We start from the raw sequence: 16,426 nt of genomic DNA, 5'->3' as shown, positions 1-16,426 counted from the left end.
CGGACATGCTGCCGCGTCTGTTGTTCCTACCGCGCAATGCTTTACCTTGCAGAAAAGGCCACTCCAGGAGGGAGAAAGCAGCTTTTACTCTCCACTAGATGCAAGTGGACACAGGTGGTTCTCCATCTCCAGCCCCCTTCGCTTACGGGCTGGGGGAGAGCCTCTTGCAGGTGCAGTGTCTCAAGGAGGGTTGCCTTGAGCACAGAAAGGCAAGAGGCTGCGCCAGGCTCGGCGGCAGCCGGCTTCGAGGCTGGAGAGTCACGCAGGAGTTTTCCTGGATCGATGTAACCCCTGTGAAACCATTTTGCACATTTAACTCTCTTTTCAGATGTAAATAAACGTTTATTTTTCAGCAAGCAGAGCATGCTGCTTCTGTCTGCTCTGAGGGAGGGAAACAGCTCTCGGGCTGCGTGTGTGAGGGTACTAATTTGCACTTGAGCACACACGCTCCCAGTTACAGGCGTATTAAACAGGTACCCAGAGCCCCTGGCTCGGATAGCACCGTGCTCCCCTCCCTAGGGTTACGTTACAGGTTACACCAGGAGGAAAGCAGCAAAAGAACACACTTAACAGGCTGGTGATAAATCGAAACAGCGACCCAAACCACACGCCAGCTCTGGTAGCAGCAGAGCCGTCACACGCAGACCGAGGGAGCAGGTAGTTTCTCCTGGACAGGAGCTGGATTGCTGTCTGGATTCTCCTCTGCTGCTTTGCCGGGTGCTGCAAGCTCCAGCAGCCCAGCACCGGTGCGTGCGCTTGGGGCACTGCTACAGGAGCTGATGCTGTAAGAGGCCACGCTGCCTTGGGAGGAGAGCTGGCCCTCTTCTCGAGATCCAGGCTGTCTCCCCGATGAATCGGCGCGTCCTGTGCTTCCAGGTGCTCCCTGAAGCGCTGCTGTGTGCAAGACGGAGCTGAGAAGAGACAAGTAACCGTTCTCACCCCCAAGGACCTTGAATCACAGCGCAAAAGGGGAGCCGTTTCCAGTTCTCCCCTGGCAGTTTCAAAACTGGGTATGGAGACAGAAAGCCCTGGCTGTGCACGCTGGCCCACTGCCGCTGTAGGACACAGCGGGACTGAGACGGCAAGGATCCGAGAGCGACTCTGCTCCACGCCCACCAGTCCAAACCCCAACTCAGCTTAATTTGTGTTGAGATACACCAAGAGCTTTAGTTTTGACCGGAAAGATTTTTACGTTGCCCTATTTAAAACTTTTTGTGATAGCTGCTGAATGCTGTCCTCGTGAGCGCCTGTCTCTAGTGACAGATCAGAGGGCAGCTGAAGGTTTAGGAGAGCACAGTCACACCAAGAGTTCACAACGGGCTCAGACCAGAGCTGGGCACGAGACCAGTACTTCATCCTGAGAGGAAAATACCAGCACGCAACTCAACAAGGCCTAAACTCATTTCTGAATTAGTGCAGAGACAACTTTTGTCACGCAACTGGGACCTTTTGGGGGCAAAAGTGGCAGTCCCCAGCCAGGAAGGAGAGCGCCGAGCCCTCAGAGGAGCACACGCTTTGTTACCTATGCATGCCCTTCCTCTGCAGCTCTGGCACTGCCTGACCCCATGAGTTCCCACATCAACTGCCCAGCTAGTGCGGCAAGGGTGTCACCTCCGACAGGAGCCAGGCAGGGCTGGGAAGCTGCGGATAAGGCAGCCCCAGACCCCTCAGCACGCGACCACCTGGGAGGGGGAGCTGGAATGCGCTGTACGTGTTCCCGATTGTCCTGAAATAAATCAGTGAGGTTATTCACGATTCGACAACCCCAGCTCCCTCCAGAGAAACCCACACACCAGAAACAGGTTTTCAGTTTTTATTATTTTATCCAAGTCAGCAAATACTATTTTATTTGGACAGCCTGCCTTAGGGTAGGACCAGACTCCCTGCTGCCTGCACAGCAACCCTTTCAGCAATGTATGCTGTTTAAAGTCCTCCATTTAAGGGATTGCCTCCTCAGGGAAACACTATTCTATAAAATCTCCTTCCTGGTGTCCCCCCCTTGGGCTACTCTAGCACCCCTTTAAGCCTTTACAGCTGGGCTCCTGCAGCACCTTTTCTGTGGGGCTCTCCTTCTCCTTCATACGTACACTGCTGCACCTCACCCTACCCCTTTTTTCCCAGGCCCCCAAGCGTTACAATCTATTGGATGTACCATCTTATCCCCAAAACCCCTTTCTTCCACCCTGTGACCCAGCAAAGCCAGCCCCAAGTCTGTGTAGTCCCTCCTTCCAGCCACCCGCTTTCCCGCACAGCCTACCCAGCCCTGAAGGCATTGCCGAGCCAGGGCTGCCCTTGCGCTCCAGATGCTCCCAGGCCCTTTCGTTTGGGTTTTTGGGGTGTTTGGTGGTTGGTTTTTGGGGTTTTTTTTTTGCTTCTATGAAAACTGTTCCCCTTTCCCCACAGACATTTTGCCTTAAATTCGAGCCTGGGCTTCCAAGGGACACAGCACTGACAACACTGTACTAGTGCAGCCAGAGACGCCGCCAAGGCCAGGGAGAGGGCAGTGCAACCTGCCTTGGCACTCCCCACCATTCCTCCGGCAACAGGGAATGAAGGACAAAGCCCAAAATACTCTTCCCAGCACAGCCTCAATACTCTGAGAAGCTTGAGGGACGCTGCCTTAGGAGAATTGGCTCCACCTCATCAAAACTAATTCTTCAGGGTGAAATCTCCTGCAGCCTTGTCCCACTGCCTGCTGCGCAGCTAGCACCAGACGCCCGCGTGCATACACCCACGCCATTTCCTAAAGATGAAAAAATAGGGTGCCACGTTAAGTTTAAGAGAGTTAAACATGAGTAGAAAGCAGCACCCCACAGCTGAGCACGCTGCCAAGGACATACAAGCTGCCAGCAGGGCAGGTTCACGTCAGAGTGGGCCATACCTGCCTCGCTGCCCCAGGACTGTCCCCCAGAACCACAGATACACCCGTTCCGTGGGACAGTCAAACTAGATGTTACCTTTAGCAAACGCAGACTAGCTTTCAAGCCTGCCTAAGTGATCCCAGAGCAGCTGATCAGAAGGGGTGTCTAGCTCAAAGGATGGAGCCCAAATGGATTTTTGTGTTTTGGCATCTGTGATCAAGGTCCAAAAAATTAAAATCAGAAGGAACACACAGTTTCTTCCCCTTCCCGCAAAAAGAACACTCTTCCGGACTCATCAAGGCCATTGCTCACAGACTTCAGGTTTTGTTGTTTGGGTTTTTTTCCCCCCCCTCAGGACTCAGCAATACACAGGAACAGAACGTCACTGGCAACCATTTTACATCAACGCAACTGTCAGCAGAGCCCTTGTGGCTGCTCGCCCAGCTCCAAGAGATGGAGCAGTCTCTCTGGGGAGGCAGCCTCTTCCCGCACCGTTTGTCTGCCCTTTGAAGAGACCCACACCGCCAACACCAGAATGCCTTGGCAGGACTATTGCCAAACACTAAAGCCCAGAAACCAAAGGCAGGCAGTGGCTGGGGACCAAAGCTTTGCACCGCAGCTACTGGGACGTGATTTCTTTTGCCCATCTCCCATGTGGGACTGATCTATCCCTCAGTTCTTGTTCTGCCTGCCTTGGCAGCCTGCTGCCTGCCAGAGGCACAGGAGACTCAACAGTCTCGAGCTCTTCCTTCTCTCTCATGTTCTTCCAGGGGAACATCTGCCTCGCAACCACTGTCAGCGTTGGGATCTTGGCACTGACAAACCAGACTGCGAGTCTCTGCTGTAAAGCATGCACCACAAAAACGAGTTCTTTGGGACTGAATAACATGATCACAAACAACCCCTGAGGGGGGCCAAGAATCTGAACCGAACCAGGGTGGGCTGGGTGGAGGGAGAGGTTTTGGAGCACAGGCTTGGGATGGCATTCCTGCCAGAGATTAGGGCTGCATGAGTTTCACTGCAGCTCAACAAACCAAACATTACAAACTCTACTCACTTTACCCATCCACAACAAACCTGCCTTCCTTATTGCCTCAGATACATTTTCTGGGTCAGCTCCTGAGCAATCCACATGGCATGGAAGGGGCCAGGGCAAGTGTCAGAGGCCTTGGGGAGGACAGGACGTGGAACAGGATAATTGATTGCTGTGGGTAACTGTCAGCTTTCTAACACCACACAGCCCTGAATGACAAGGGCTGCAGGAAGCTTAAGGCAGATAAACTTTTTGGGCTCAGTGCTTCTCCTCTTAACCTAACCTTTTGGTATGAACAACAATGATCCTGGGAACCCAGACAAGAGTCAGGCCCAAAGAGCTGCTGGGTTGTTGTCTTCTGCTGTCCCTCGTTCTCCCAGGCACGTTCTCTGATGGCCGAGACCTTCTTCCACGCATCCACCAGCTGCTGTGGCGCTCCCAGCAGAGCTGCGGTGCTGCCAGCACGGCCCTCGCGCTCATTCTCCCAGGCACACTCAGCTTCCGGGTGGAACAGTCACCCGACGTCAGTATTCCTGGAAAAAAACAGGAAAAAAAAAAAAAGAGGACAGTCACCCTTTCAGTGGGGCAGAGGGACAAGGGGACTAAGGATTTTCCAAAGGGAAAACCAACCAGAGGGCACATAAGGACTAGTTAGAGTAGAGCCTCAGTGTGCAGGCTATGAGCGAGCACTGGGCACAAGCAGCAGATGGCTGTTACTTGCTGCGAGGAACGATGTCCCCCTCAATGCCACAGCCCTCTGTGGCTGTCATTAGTTCCCACTCACCCTCCTGCTTTGTTATGGCTCTAGCCAGCTCTGCCCGCTCTGCCCCGGGGCTTGGAGCCTTTGGAGGTTTTGAGTCACAGTCTGCAGAGCTTTTCCTAAGGGCAAACCAAAAGGAAAAAAAATCAGTGTTAGCAATAGGCCAGCAAGCGGTAAAGACCAGGCTGCAGCCTGCCGTCAGCCACTGTTTTCCTGCCTCCGTGCTGCCTCCTTCCCCACAGCTTCCAGTGCCCTGAAAACAGGAGTGTCCCTGCTCTCTGACTGCCTGCTGCTGGGATAAGCTCCTGTCATCAGGAGAACGGGACACAGGCTTTGGGAACCACTTCACAAGCAGCTCTGACCACTGAGCAGAAGAGATGCAGGGGGGGCACGTACCCTCCTTCTCTCAGCCCAGACCTGTCAGCAGAGGATGAGGCAGAGCCCAAGATCTACAGTGAGGTTAAGTGCAAGAAAATGCCAGCACCAACTTCAGAGCCCGCAGACTTCCCTGAATGAGGAGGGATTGTTAGGTCCCTCCAACCTACCGCTGCCAAATCATCAAAAACCTGCCCAGCCATGCCTCCCCTCCAGCACAACAGTCGCTTCATGTGGCCAGAGTCCTCCCCCACCTTACCCATTTCTCCCACACGCTCCTCTAGGACAGCTGACAGCTCAGGCAAGCTCAGAGACTTCAAGGAAGGCGGCCATCCTTCCAGCACTGCAAGAAAGAGGAACCACACATTTAATCAATCTGCACGCTCTCTGTGACAGAGCGGAGACAAAGGTTTGGTGTTGCTGGGAAGCATCCATACCCAAAGCGGTTCCAGTTAGGGGTCCTGAGTCACATGGGAAGGGAGCTGGAACTGCCTCTGACAAACCGAGGGGTTTTTCTGGCAATGCTACCACTTAGGAATTTTTTTTTTTTTTTTAAATACTGGCTGGGTTATATATTAAGAGAATCTCAAAGCGATTAAGTGTAGTGGACAGAAATCAACAGGATCTCTACTTGTCTCACTTTTAAGACACGAACAGCAAAGAGCACATCTCTGGAAGCACGTCACGGGCAGCAGGGTCATTTGCTAACTCCTCGTGATAAGGAGCTGGTGGGCCAAGCCTGCCCAGCCGTGTACAGCAGTTTGCCCCATGGACCGAACAGCACAATCCCCCAGACTGGGTTAGGGAACCAACCACGGCTTCCGATTCAGACCTTGCTCTACTGCACAGTGCGGTAACACACCCGAGGTGCCCACACGCTGCCAGCATAGGAAGGGTAAGCCACAGGCCGGCGAAGCAGGGCTGCCACGGGGTGCCTGTGCTACAGCCTTGCATTTTTAGCCACAAACACCTGCCAGACCCCAAAACTTCCCGCTTGCTCCTGCAACTGCAGCTGAGAAACTCTGCTGCAGTTAAAGTCCAAATGCCCCGAGTGCTTTAAATGCTTTCCCTGAGCAAGAATTTTTACGTTAAATTTAAGGGTTTGGCTGCTCATCTGTTTCCAAATCACTTCTAACTTCATCCTTTCAGCAATGAAAGACAAGCATGTGGCTTGCTCTGGGGTGTCCTGCTGTTTACCCACTCCTTGCACCCATTTGTGTAGTTTGATAAGCTGTTCCTTACCCGGACGCTCACCAGGCCGCCTGCTCTCACTGGTTCCCAGCTGCACCTTTGCATCCAGCACTCTGCTGACTGCCTGCTCTTGGGTTAGCCGGGAGGACAGCTCTGCTTGACAGGATCTGCCAAACAAGACAAAGCCCATCAGAAGCGCGCAGGGACACTTCTTGGAACAACATGCCGGTCTGTGCACTCCTACATCCTGCAAGTACCTGCTTGGGGTGCCGAGGGACCGCATCTAACGCCCTGGGTTACAAACTGCTCCTTGTTCCTTCCCAGGAAGAGGAAGACGTGCCCCAGACAAAGCTCGGGGCGCTCTCCACTGTGCCCCATCTCCACAGCAATCTCTGCCCCTGTCCACAGAGGAGCTGCGGGGGGAGAAGAGAAGGAGGGGGCAGGGTGAGCAGGAGAAAGCCCAAGCCAGGGGCTGCGCCTGGTTTATATGAGAATCAAGCCTGATCCAAGGTTTCTAATGGGCAAATGAAGCTACCTCAGGACAGGCAACAGGTTAAAGCAAGAGAGTTCTCTGGCTAACATCATCACACCATCAGTTCAAACAATGTGTCCTCAGAGCATGACAGGGCCCTTCTACCAGACAGCCTCAGTTCCTCAGTCAGGGGGAAAAGACAAGTGCTCTGCCCCTGGCAGCTGGGAGTATTGCTCTGCTGTCCTTCTGGAAGCCAATCCCAGTTCACCCTGGCTGGGTAGTGAGCAGGCCCCATTCCCTGTTGGGCCAGGAACTATAGCAGTAGGATTAATGCCACCTTCAAGGACGTGTCTGTTCTATCAGCGGACAGAACAGAGCCCGTGACAGGAGTCCAACTGGGGCAGGGAGAAAAGCACCACAAAGGCAACAAAGATATATTAGGAGGTGGGGGAAGACAGAACTCAGAGGCAGTGGTGTGAATGAACAGGGCAGGTTTTTCTGTTAGGTGTCAGAGTTGCAAGAAAAGTATTCTCCACTAGGCAGGGCTAGACATTACAAGTCCTTTGATGTGGTTTGGAAGTTAGAAACTCTTTCCTGCATTCACTCCATCACCAAGTTATACTCTGGTCAACTGGGTCTCATGTGAGCACAAAGAAAGCACTTAGCCTTTTGGTTCCAAAGGAACCGAGTGCCTTCACCTTCTAGTTGAAACAGGAGCACTCAGCATCTCTGAAAAGTCAGGCCATTTATAGCTCGTGCACCTAATCAAGGCTTCACATCTGCTCACATGGCTGCGGCTTTCTACTAGAGAAAGTCAGGCAGGATCCAAAATGGGTTCAGATGCCTGGTGAGCTCTCCTGCCTTACCCTAAGCATCACCTGTAAGACTGCCAGTATGACCCATGATCTCTGTACAGCCCAAATCCCGTTTCATAGTAGCCTCAGTGCCATTTCCTGGGAGTGACTTACTTGATCTGATCCAGTAGGACTCCAGCATCCTTGGTGATGGCCTGCGCCTCTCTGAGCTGGCACTGGATAGCATTCCAGGTCTCATCCCGCTCCATCAAACAGCTCTCAGCCACTGCACGCAGCTTCTGCTCCTGGCACACCTGGCCCTTCATCACCTCCACCTCTTCACACCTCTACAGCAGAGCAGAACGGAGGATTAGGCTGGGAGTACTGTACATCACTCTCGTATGTGCCTGCTCTGACACGTCCCTGGCGTCCCTGCTATTTTAATGGCTCAGACAGCCAGAGGGTTCCTGCAAAAGTGTGCCCAACCCAGTGGGAAAGGAAGCTGGATAAGGCTTGTACACTGAATACAGTTTCTCTCCACACCAAGACCTGCCCCACAGTTACAATTCCTGCTTCCTCTCCATTTGCAAAGATACTCAGTAGGCCCAATTTCCCTAATCAACGGAAGTCTGTTCACTAACGGCTGCACAACTTCACCATAAAAATGACACTACTGAAAAAGAGTAAGTATTCAATTCCTCCCACTCGCCCTTTTAGTTTGCAGGTGGATGGGAAATAGAGACATAAAGGCTTCACAAGCATGGACCACAGATGATAAGCTGCACTCATGGTGTTACCTGATCTACTTGACACCAAGTGCGTCCACTGAAAGTTATGTCTTTTCCTTTATCCCAGGCCATTAGAGGCACAACATAAAAATATGCTACCGATCACTTACTGCAGCGTGATAAGGCATTGAGCAGCTCGTGGCAGACTTCTTACCTTGTGCAGCTGAATGGCCAATTCCTGCATCTCAGCCTCCAGCCGATCTGCATAGGCCAGCTCCAGGGCATCGCTGGGTGGCCGAGCGTTGCTGTGCCATCGGGCAATGGCAGAAGTCATCTTCCTCTTGGGTCCAAACAGACTGGTGGGAGAATGGCAAACTGTCAGGGACCAAACACTGCATCGTCTGTCCCTAGGCCCAGTGGGATGCCATGAGGACCTCTGCAGTCTCCCGGGTCCTCCAAGGCACCTCCAAAAACAGGAGCCTCTTGCAGGCAAGAACTAGGGGATGTCAAAATTGCGTGGGAGACGGCCAGGACAGAAAAGCACTCAACTAGCTAAACTTTCCGGACCAGGTTGCGTGCATGGTCTGTAAGGGGAAAGATGAGAACTACATTACAGACACTCACGTGATGCCTATTTCCTTCAGATCACTCTCTGTGAGGGTCAGGAAGATCCGGAGGTCGACATCTTGCTCCTCAAACACTTGCAGATACTTCAGGCACCCAATCTGCTCAAGGAATGTCGCCAGGTCCTGCAGCCCATCCAAAACAAACTTATTTATACCCTCACAAACAGAAGCATTGCCATGCCTCTTCATCGTAAGCACCTGCTTCCTCATGTTGCTGTTATGCCTTCCTGGGTTCTAGCAGCAATCATGACTTCCCCTGGTTAACTGCCCTTCTCCATAGTCACACAACACAACAGGACTGGCCTGTCTGCTGCAGCCATTGCCTCTTGTAACAAACGCAGAGAAGACAGACACACCAACATCTACCCTAGCCCCCACCACAGCCGTGTTTGGTAGCACACCCACAGGCCTGAGGGTCTAGAATACCCCTCCAAGCAACAGCAGCGCCTAAGCAGACAGTTCTTTGTACAAGAAATTGCTGTTTCACAAGCATTTAAGTTTGGGCAGAGGTGTGGAATCAAAGGTGTTTTGGTGACAACCTCCCTTTTATCTGAGAAGGCCAAGAAAGCAGCTTAGGCAATCTTGGAAAAGCCTCCCAAGCTTGATACAGTGACATGGTCTGCATTACTTCAGAGACAACTTTCTGTGCATAGTTACCTGGGGCCCTGTATAGGCAGGGGGCTCAGGAAGGATTAGGTGCTGATTAGAGCCCCCAGCTTTCCCTGGGCAGTGGGTCCAGTGGCTATCACTATTGCTGTAGCGATTCTTGATCTTAAAGCTCTTGGCTTGTTTCCGACTTGGGGGACTGTTTGCATGGTCAGAATCCTGAAAAAGAAAGAAAAAACCCACAAAATGTAAAGGCCAAGGATGATCATGCGAAGATGCCAGGATCACTATAGCTAACAAGCGCAGACTCCGAGTCCCAAGCTCTAAATCCAGGTCATGGTCCAAAAACACAGGCAACAAAGACTAACAAAGCCTTTATTAGGAAGGGCTGAGTCAAGTCACTCCCAAGATGGCAGCTTGGTACCATGGAATGGTATGAGGCTCTTGCAATCCCAGCTTAGGAAGCAACGTGCCAGAGCAAAGAGCAACGCTGAATCCTCCCTGAACCAATACAACACACTGAGATTCCACCTGTGAGAAGCTCCTCAAGACAGAGGACTTTTGCTCACGTTCAGCTATATCACCCTTCTGTACGTCAGCCCCAGAGCTACGTCTTGAACCATGCGAGCTGTGACTTGAACCACTGAGTAACCTCCAACCTCTTCCCCTTTCTGTACTTCAGAAATGCCAATACAGCACTGCTGTGCTTCTCTAAATCTTACTATACTGCCTGCTATCTTGCCAAGCTCGAGGACCGACCCAGCTCTAGCAAGTCACATCCTTTCTTGACCACTGCCTAGCTAGAAGTCTGCAAAGAGTTCAGAAGCTGGAGAGAACTTAAAAATTACCGACTAGCCACCAACAACCTGTTCTAGAGTGAACGTACTCTGAGAGTTGGCTACTAGCAAGAGATCAAACAAGCCAATCCATAGTCTTCAAATATGGAAATTGGTTTTCTTGTCCCTGTAATACTACCTTTCCTCACCCAGCCTGGTACTACAGCCTCCTGCGGAGGTAGAGTCATAGCAGGCTGTGGAAGGGTGACAGCACTGGCCAAGCTGAAGGCAGAGAAAGGAAAATTAAAAACCCCACCTCATTGCTTTCCAAGGAGCCTTCACTGCTGACCCCCAGGGCTTTGGTCAGGCATTCACTGCTGCTGCTGCTGCTCCTGACAATTGCTAAGTTGTTGGTGAAGAAAACATTATCCTCTGGAAAGGAATATGAAAAAAGAGTTTGAGGTTCAACTTCCTTACACTCAGTGCTGTTTTTGCTACACAATTACCAGCAAAACCTGCTGGAGGTGTAAAGGAAGGAGAAACCCAGAGCAAGGCTTCATATGCAGCACTCATGACACAAGACGATTCCGAGACAGAAATATCACGTCTGATCCCAGGCACTAATCTTTCTCCAAGTCTGTTTAGTACCACAGAGAGCAGGAAGGCTGAGTGTGTGTGTTTCTGTGAGGCTCTTGGTTATGGGGTGGAAAAGTGGGTTATTACTACCAAGCCTGCACTCCCATTAGTAAAGTTCAGGGAAGGCCTTTCCTTGAGCCCAGAGCCAATGCAGAGCCACGCTATCCTTTATTAATTTAGGAACTGCCCATAGATCCTTCCTTTGTGCTGCTTCACGGAGTGGCGAGGTTGGAAGGGACCTCTGGAGGTCATCTTGTCCAAACCCCTGCTCAAACAGGGTCACCTACAGCAGGTTGCCCAGAACCATGTCCAGGGGCATGTCCAAAGATGGAGACTCCGCCACCTCTGATACCCTGCCCCAACGTGCAGTCACCCTCACAGTATTTAAAAAAAAAAAACAAAACGCATTTCCTTATGTTCAGAGGGAACCTCCTGTCTTTCAGTTTGCGCTCATTGCCTCTTGTCCTGTCACCGGCCACCACTGAAAACAGCCTTGCTCCATCTTCTTTACACCCTCCCTTCAGATTATTTGTACAAATTGATGAGATCCCTGCTGAGCTTTCTCTTCGGTAGGCTAAACCATCCCAGCTCTCTCAGTCTTTCCTCATAAGAGATACTCCAATCCTCAACATCTTAGTGGGAAAGGAACATGCAAACCAAGGGGTTGGTCTCACATCCAGGTGTGCATTGCAAGCCAGACTATTTTCTGAGACAGTGACTTACCCCTGCTGCTGCTGCTCTCCACATCCTGCTCATTAATTGGAGAGGTAACGTCCCGGTTCCGGATATCGTCTGCTTCACAGCTGCCATCATCATTGAAGGTAACATAGCCCTGAGGAGGGACCTGCTCTGTGTGCAGGAGGAAGGGAGAACCAATAAAGATTAGGATGCAAGTTACCAGGGAGGCTCCAGCAGGAAAAGTGACCACTCAGGGATTTGAAAATAATCAAAAGAAGAGACTGTTTTCTCAACTAGCAGTTTTTCTGTGTGCTTTTTAGAAGGGACCCTGAGAAATGCATATGTCTACAGCCTCCCTCACACAAACACACATCAGCTGTACTTGATTTAAGTGGTTGCATTGAAAAAAAGTCAGAGGAAACAGCCTCATAGCAGAGATGCACCTTAAATAGCAGCTTTCAGCATTTCCTCTCCTCTTCGTACCCAAATCATCAAAGGGGAAAAACATCTGCTTAAGAGATCAGGGTGCCAGCTATGTCCCATCCCCAGCCAAGCACACCCTGTAAAGCCAACCCCTCTGCATCTGTGTTAACACACTAGTAGCATCCCACTATTGTTTCAGAAGCTGACGGTATCATTTCAATACAGCCACTGCCTGTGGGATAGTATGTATCTGCATTAAGAGAATGAACCAAACTTTGAACATGCTTTTAAGTCCATATTCTTGGCTATTCTAGACAACTAGGTAATCAGCCTGAGAAATACCCGTGGCTATGACATGCGCACAAGAAAACAAAACTCATACCACTGCATCCAGGGGTTGATGTCTGAACTGGGATGATCTTTCTCTTGGCCTATTGCAAGGGTTTTATAATCTCATTTTTAAGTAGTATTTCAAGCATCAGAGAAGACAAAACTGACAGGTCTAGCAGCAGCGAGCTCATGTTCATCATCAATGATTTCTCGGCCTGTGTAACCACTTCCTCCGTCGTCAGCTTGAGAAGGGTTCTCAAACTTTTGAGCCTACCTCAAAAAGGGAAGCTGGCCTGTTCTCAAGAGGGAACAGTAATTGAGGTAAGAGAATTATTTGTTCCACTCATCGATATCCAGCCCTGACAAGAGTTCAAGGGGTTTTCTTTTTAAACCAGAAATTGGATAGCTGTGTATGGTGGTGTTCGCTATCTCTGTTTCGGTACAAGTCACACATGAATCCCAAATCAAAGGAAAAAAATGTTGGCACAGAAATAGCTGCACAGCATTTGAGAGACCTCAAAGGACTCTCAATTAGGCTTCTAGCTATTCTCACCATAGCGAGACTGCTTCTTTCCCCCGATTCCAACTGCTGTTATCTTAGCCAAAGCCTGGGGCCCATCATGGATGCTGGGACCCTTGGTCCTACGAACAGGTCTCTGTCTCTGGGGAGCAGAACACGATTCATCTGAGGAACTCAGCTCTTCATATTTTCCTGTAGTTCAAACAAAGACTGTTAGCAGCATAGTAATTCATTTACCTACTTTATTTGCTACTGGTCCTATAAACGCAGTGGAAATAAAAAGGAAATGTTAAAAGAGGGAGGGTGAAACAGTTTAACCGGGTCAGAAAAGGGCCAGCAGGCAAAAAAACTGTTGGATCCATATGCCTCTTCCATCCTCAGAAAAGCTGGAATTTCCAGGACAGACCAGCTAGTACGACCCCATACATGTAGTAACATACTTTCAAAATATCAAGCACCTCTCTTCAGGTTCTATCTTAAAATGAACAAGGTAAAACATCTCTGTTACCTGGACCCCTGCAGAAGACCTTGGGCACTGGGGCCGCATGCAAATCTATCAGCCCCACAATCTTCGTATGTCCATACTTCATGGCCAGTGTCCGTGCTGTGGCTCCAGTGTTATCTCTGACATCTGCCTTCACTCCCTATAGAAAAAAAAATCATCTTTAAAATGTACGTAGCAGAGGGCACTGTATACAAAAATTCAAGGGGGCCAAAGAATTGTCTTAGTTCCTCCAAGCCCATCAGAAATATAGCCTCACCTCTGACAGACAGTTCAAGCTCCACTAGTACCTTGTTGCCTTATCCACACTCTCTCCAATCCCTGAATGCCAAGTAGCCCAGGAATATGGCTCTTGTGCATTACCACGGGGACCTAGTTTGTTTTATCTGAAAAGTGTTTTCCATTGCTGCCTCCTTCTGGAAGTAAGCTGGACCAGTTAAATGGGATATTAAAAACAAATTGTTTAACATCAAGAGGCATGCATGCTCATAAGCTTTTGGAGGTGGAAGATGCTCACTAGTCCAAGCATGCAAGCCTGTAAACAATATGGAGATTACTGCACTATCTGTTTTCTAATTCAGTCATTATTCAGTTAAATCTGGACAGTTAGACCTCACCCTGATTCATGCAAAGCCAGTGCAAAATCAGAGCATTAGCCTTCAGAAAGCAGATACTTTGAGAACAGTCCTGGAAGTCTAGGACTTCAGAGGTGACAGTCATCAAGGATCAAACATAACACTGTAAAAGTCTGGTGTCGAATTTGTGGTTCTTCCTCTCTAAGGGCTGGAACCACAGATTTTCAGCTTTACAGAGAACCGTCTAGACACTTACGTGATTCAGAAGGTACTGAACAATTATCTCATGGCCAGAAGCGGCTGCTTCCATCAGAGGCGTATATCCATACACAGGCTCCCTAGAGAGAGAACAAACACGCGCACATGGACTAGCATAATCAAAGCTGAAATATGCTGCAGTTTTCGCCATACCCTAATAGGGCATCTCTAGCCTCTACGCTCAGCTGATCACAAACTGTACCACGTGTTGGCTGTTCTACTGCACTCTGGTCTATCTCAGTAAAACTCCCAGTGGAGATTCACCAAGTGTTACTCTATTGGCTGCACAGCAACAGATTACTCTTCCAGTTACATATCTGCCTTCCAGTAGCAAAATCAATTTTGCAGGAGCTAACAAAGCAAGGACCTCTTGTTGACCTCAGGCAATTCAATATGCATAAATGTACAGGCAGTTCCCAAGGCACAGGAATGCACTGCGCACTTCAGAAAAACAAACTGAACTCCAAATACACAGAAAATTCAATAGAAAGACTTGCAAAGTGCACTTGAGTTCAGAAGGTGTTGCACCTGCTTGCTTTCAGAGTTTAGCCCATAATTAAACAAGTAGTAAATCTAATTTCTCTCGATCTTAGTTAAATAAACAGTGACAACGTGGGCAGACTTCACGGTTCAGTTCACAGGTCACCTGTCCTTGTATTAGCTAATAGTGTGCCATACTTTCTAAGGTACAGGAGGAAAGACAAAAGCAGGCATCTTCTCCCTGTCCATGTTCAAATGTGTTCATAAGCCAACTGCTGCTTCCATATCTGAAATAAGAGATATCTCTTGAGAAATGAAATGACACAATGCCTCCTTACTTGCAGTTGGCATTTGCTCCATTGTCCAGTAAGAACTTGACCATCTGCTGATGTCCGGCGCTGGTGCAGTGAAATAAGGCAGTCCAACCATGGATGTCCTTCATCTCCAGCTCTGCGCCTTGCTTCAAGAGAACAGAGAATGTTCTTTACTGCACCCTCTCTGCTGGGTCTCTTAGCCACTGCCCCTCTGCACTGTGATACCAAGAGAGTTTAAATCCCTGTCAGGAAGCTGAACTCGCAACAGAACATAAATTGCACACTTTGGATGCAACTGGCAGAGAATTTAAACCATGTAATGTGGCTTTACCCATTTATTAAGGGATACACACCTGTAGAAGAAAGTAAGCAACACTTTCATTTCCACAGCTGGAGGCCAGCATGAGCGGCGTCTGCCCTTCTGGTGTTGGGATGTTCACATTCACTCCCGCTTCCAGCAGCAGGTGCACAATGGTGTCGTGACCAATGTAGGAGGCATACATCAGTGGAGTCCAGCCACCACAATTCCTCTTATTTAAATCCAGATCTCCACTAAATAACAGAGAAAAGAATTCAGCTGACCTACTGTCCTGGAGCTGTAGATGACAGTAGGTTCCTGCAGCCACTTGCTACCATCACTGTATTGAAAGAAAGCTGAAAAAAATTCTAGCACTGAAGCCTGCATGGGAATTCCTACTAGCTCAAGAACAACTTCCACCAAATCACTAAGGAGATAATTTTTATCAGCAGACTTTTCCCTTGAAACTTTGTGCTTAAGAACTCTTCGGGAGCTCCAGGGATGCGCCCCTGTTGCAACGTTAGATCGACCTGTATAGCAGCCGGTGAAAAAACATAACTGGCAGTAACCATAGACCTGTGCCCTCCCCAGCCCCTCCTTACCGCTGAATACACTCCTGCACCACTTCATACTGGCCGACGGAGGAGGCCGTATGCAAGTCCAGGGGAACGTCCAGCTCTTCCCGACAGATCATCTGACCGACCCCGTGCCACATGGAAAGGCTGCGGCTCAGCAGCTCCGACTCACTGGCTTCATCACTCAGCTCCGACATCCCACCCTGAGTAACCAAAGCAAAGCAGAACTTTTAGCTGCCGATCTCCATTTTCTATAGAACACGGCATCACCCATCAGCACTACGGCTCCAAGGTGCCATGGGCTTGGAAGGTGACGTCATCTCAGAGGTACAGTGTTCCAAATTCCTACCTCTACTTTGATCGCCTCCTTAGCCTGAAGCAATAAGACTTGCTGAGGAGTTTTTGCTGGCAGTTCTTTCTTGCTGCAGTGGACTCTGGGATTTGAATACACTGGAAAAATAAAAGCCAATAATGCTAAAAAAAACATCTTTCAAATCTAATTTTAAGACTTCAGAGGCACTGGCTTTCTTTCCTCCCCTTCTAATCAAAATATGCCTAAGGCAGCTTTGGATACCCTCATCAAGAGAAGACTAAACGCCTATTTAAGTGCTGATG

General features: G+C 49.7%; 2 protein-coding genes across 2 annotated transcripts in view; one reads left to right on the top strand and one right to left on the bottom strand.

Moving 5' to 3' along the window:
* Nucleotides 1–3,769, top strand: part of LOC103916901 (glucagon receptor-like) — a 9,408-nt gene extending 5,639 nt beyond the window's left edge. Inside the window, exon 9 of the mRNA XM_009323968.1 lies at nt 3,632–3,769. Within this exon, the coding sequence (XP_009322243.1) occupies nt 3,632–3,769 (138 nt within the window). The remainder of the gene's footprint in view (nt 1–3,631) is intronic.
* A 137-nt stretch (nt 3,770–3,906) lies between these two features.
* On the bottom strand, nt 3,907–16,222 carry ANKS3 (ankyrin repeat and sterile alpha motif domain containing 3). The gene is made up of 17 exons (XM_009323964.1): nt 16,161–16,222; nt 15,839–16,014; nt 15,292–15,490; nt 14,963–15,084; nt 14,143–14,224; nt 13,318–13,453; nt 12,843–13,001; nt 11,582–11,707; nt 10,539–10,654; nt 9,498–9,665; nt 8,839–8,963; nt 8,429–8,570; nt 7,661–7,833; nt 6,272–6,387; nt 5,289–5,372; nt 4,679–4,773; nt 3,907–4,427 (listed from the first exon to the last, which is right to left on the bottom strand). Exons 2-16 carry the CDS (start codon nt 16,006–16,008, stop codon nt 4,691–4,693), a joined length of 2,001 nt encoding a protein of 666 aa, XP_009322239.1. The 5' UTR covers nt 16,009–16,014; nt 16,161–16,222; the 3' UTR covers nt 3,907–4,427; nt 4,679–4,690.
* Nucleotides 16,223–16,426: the final 204 nt, after the last annotated feature.

The sequence above is a fragment of the Pygoscelis adeliae genome, unplaced genomic scaffold (genome assembly GCF_000699105.1).
Source record: "Pygoscelis adeliae isolate BGI_AS28 unplaced genomic scaffold, ASM69910v1 Scaffold585, whole genome shotgun sequence".
NCBI lineage: Eukaryota > Metazoa > Chordata > Aves > Sphenisciformes > Spheniscidae > Pygoscelis > Pygoscelis adeliae.
The sequence above is the reverse complement of the archived record's forward strand: the minus strand, read 5'-3'. Positions and strand labels throughout refer to the sequence as shown.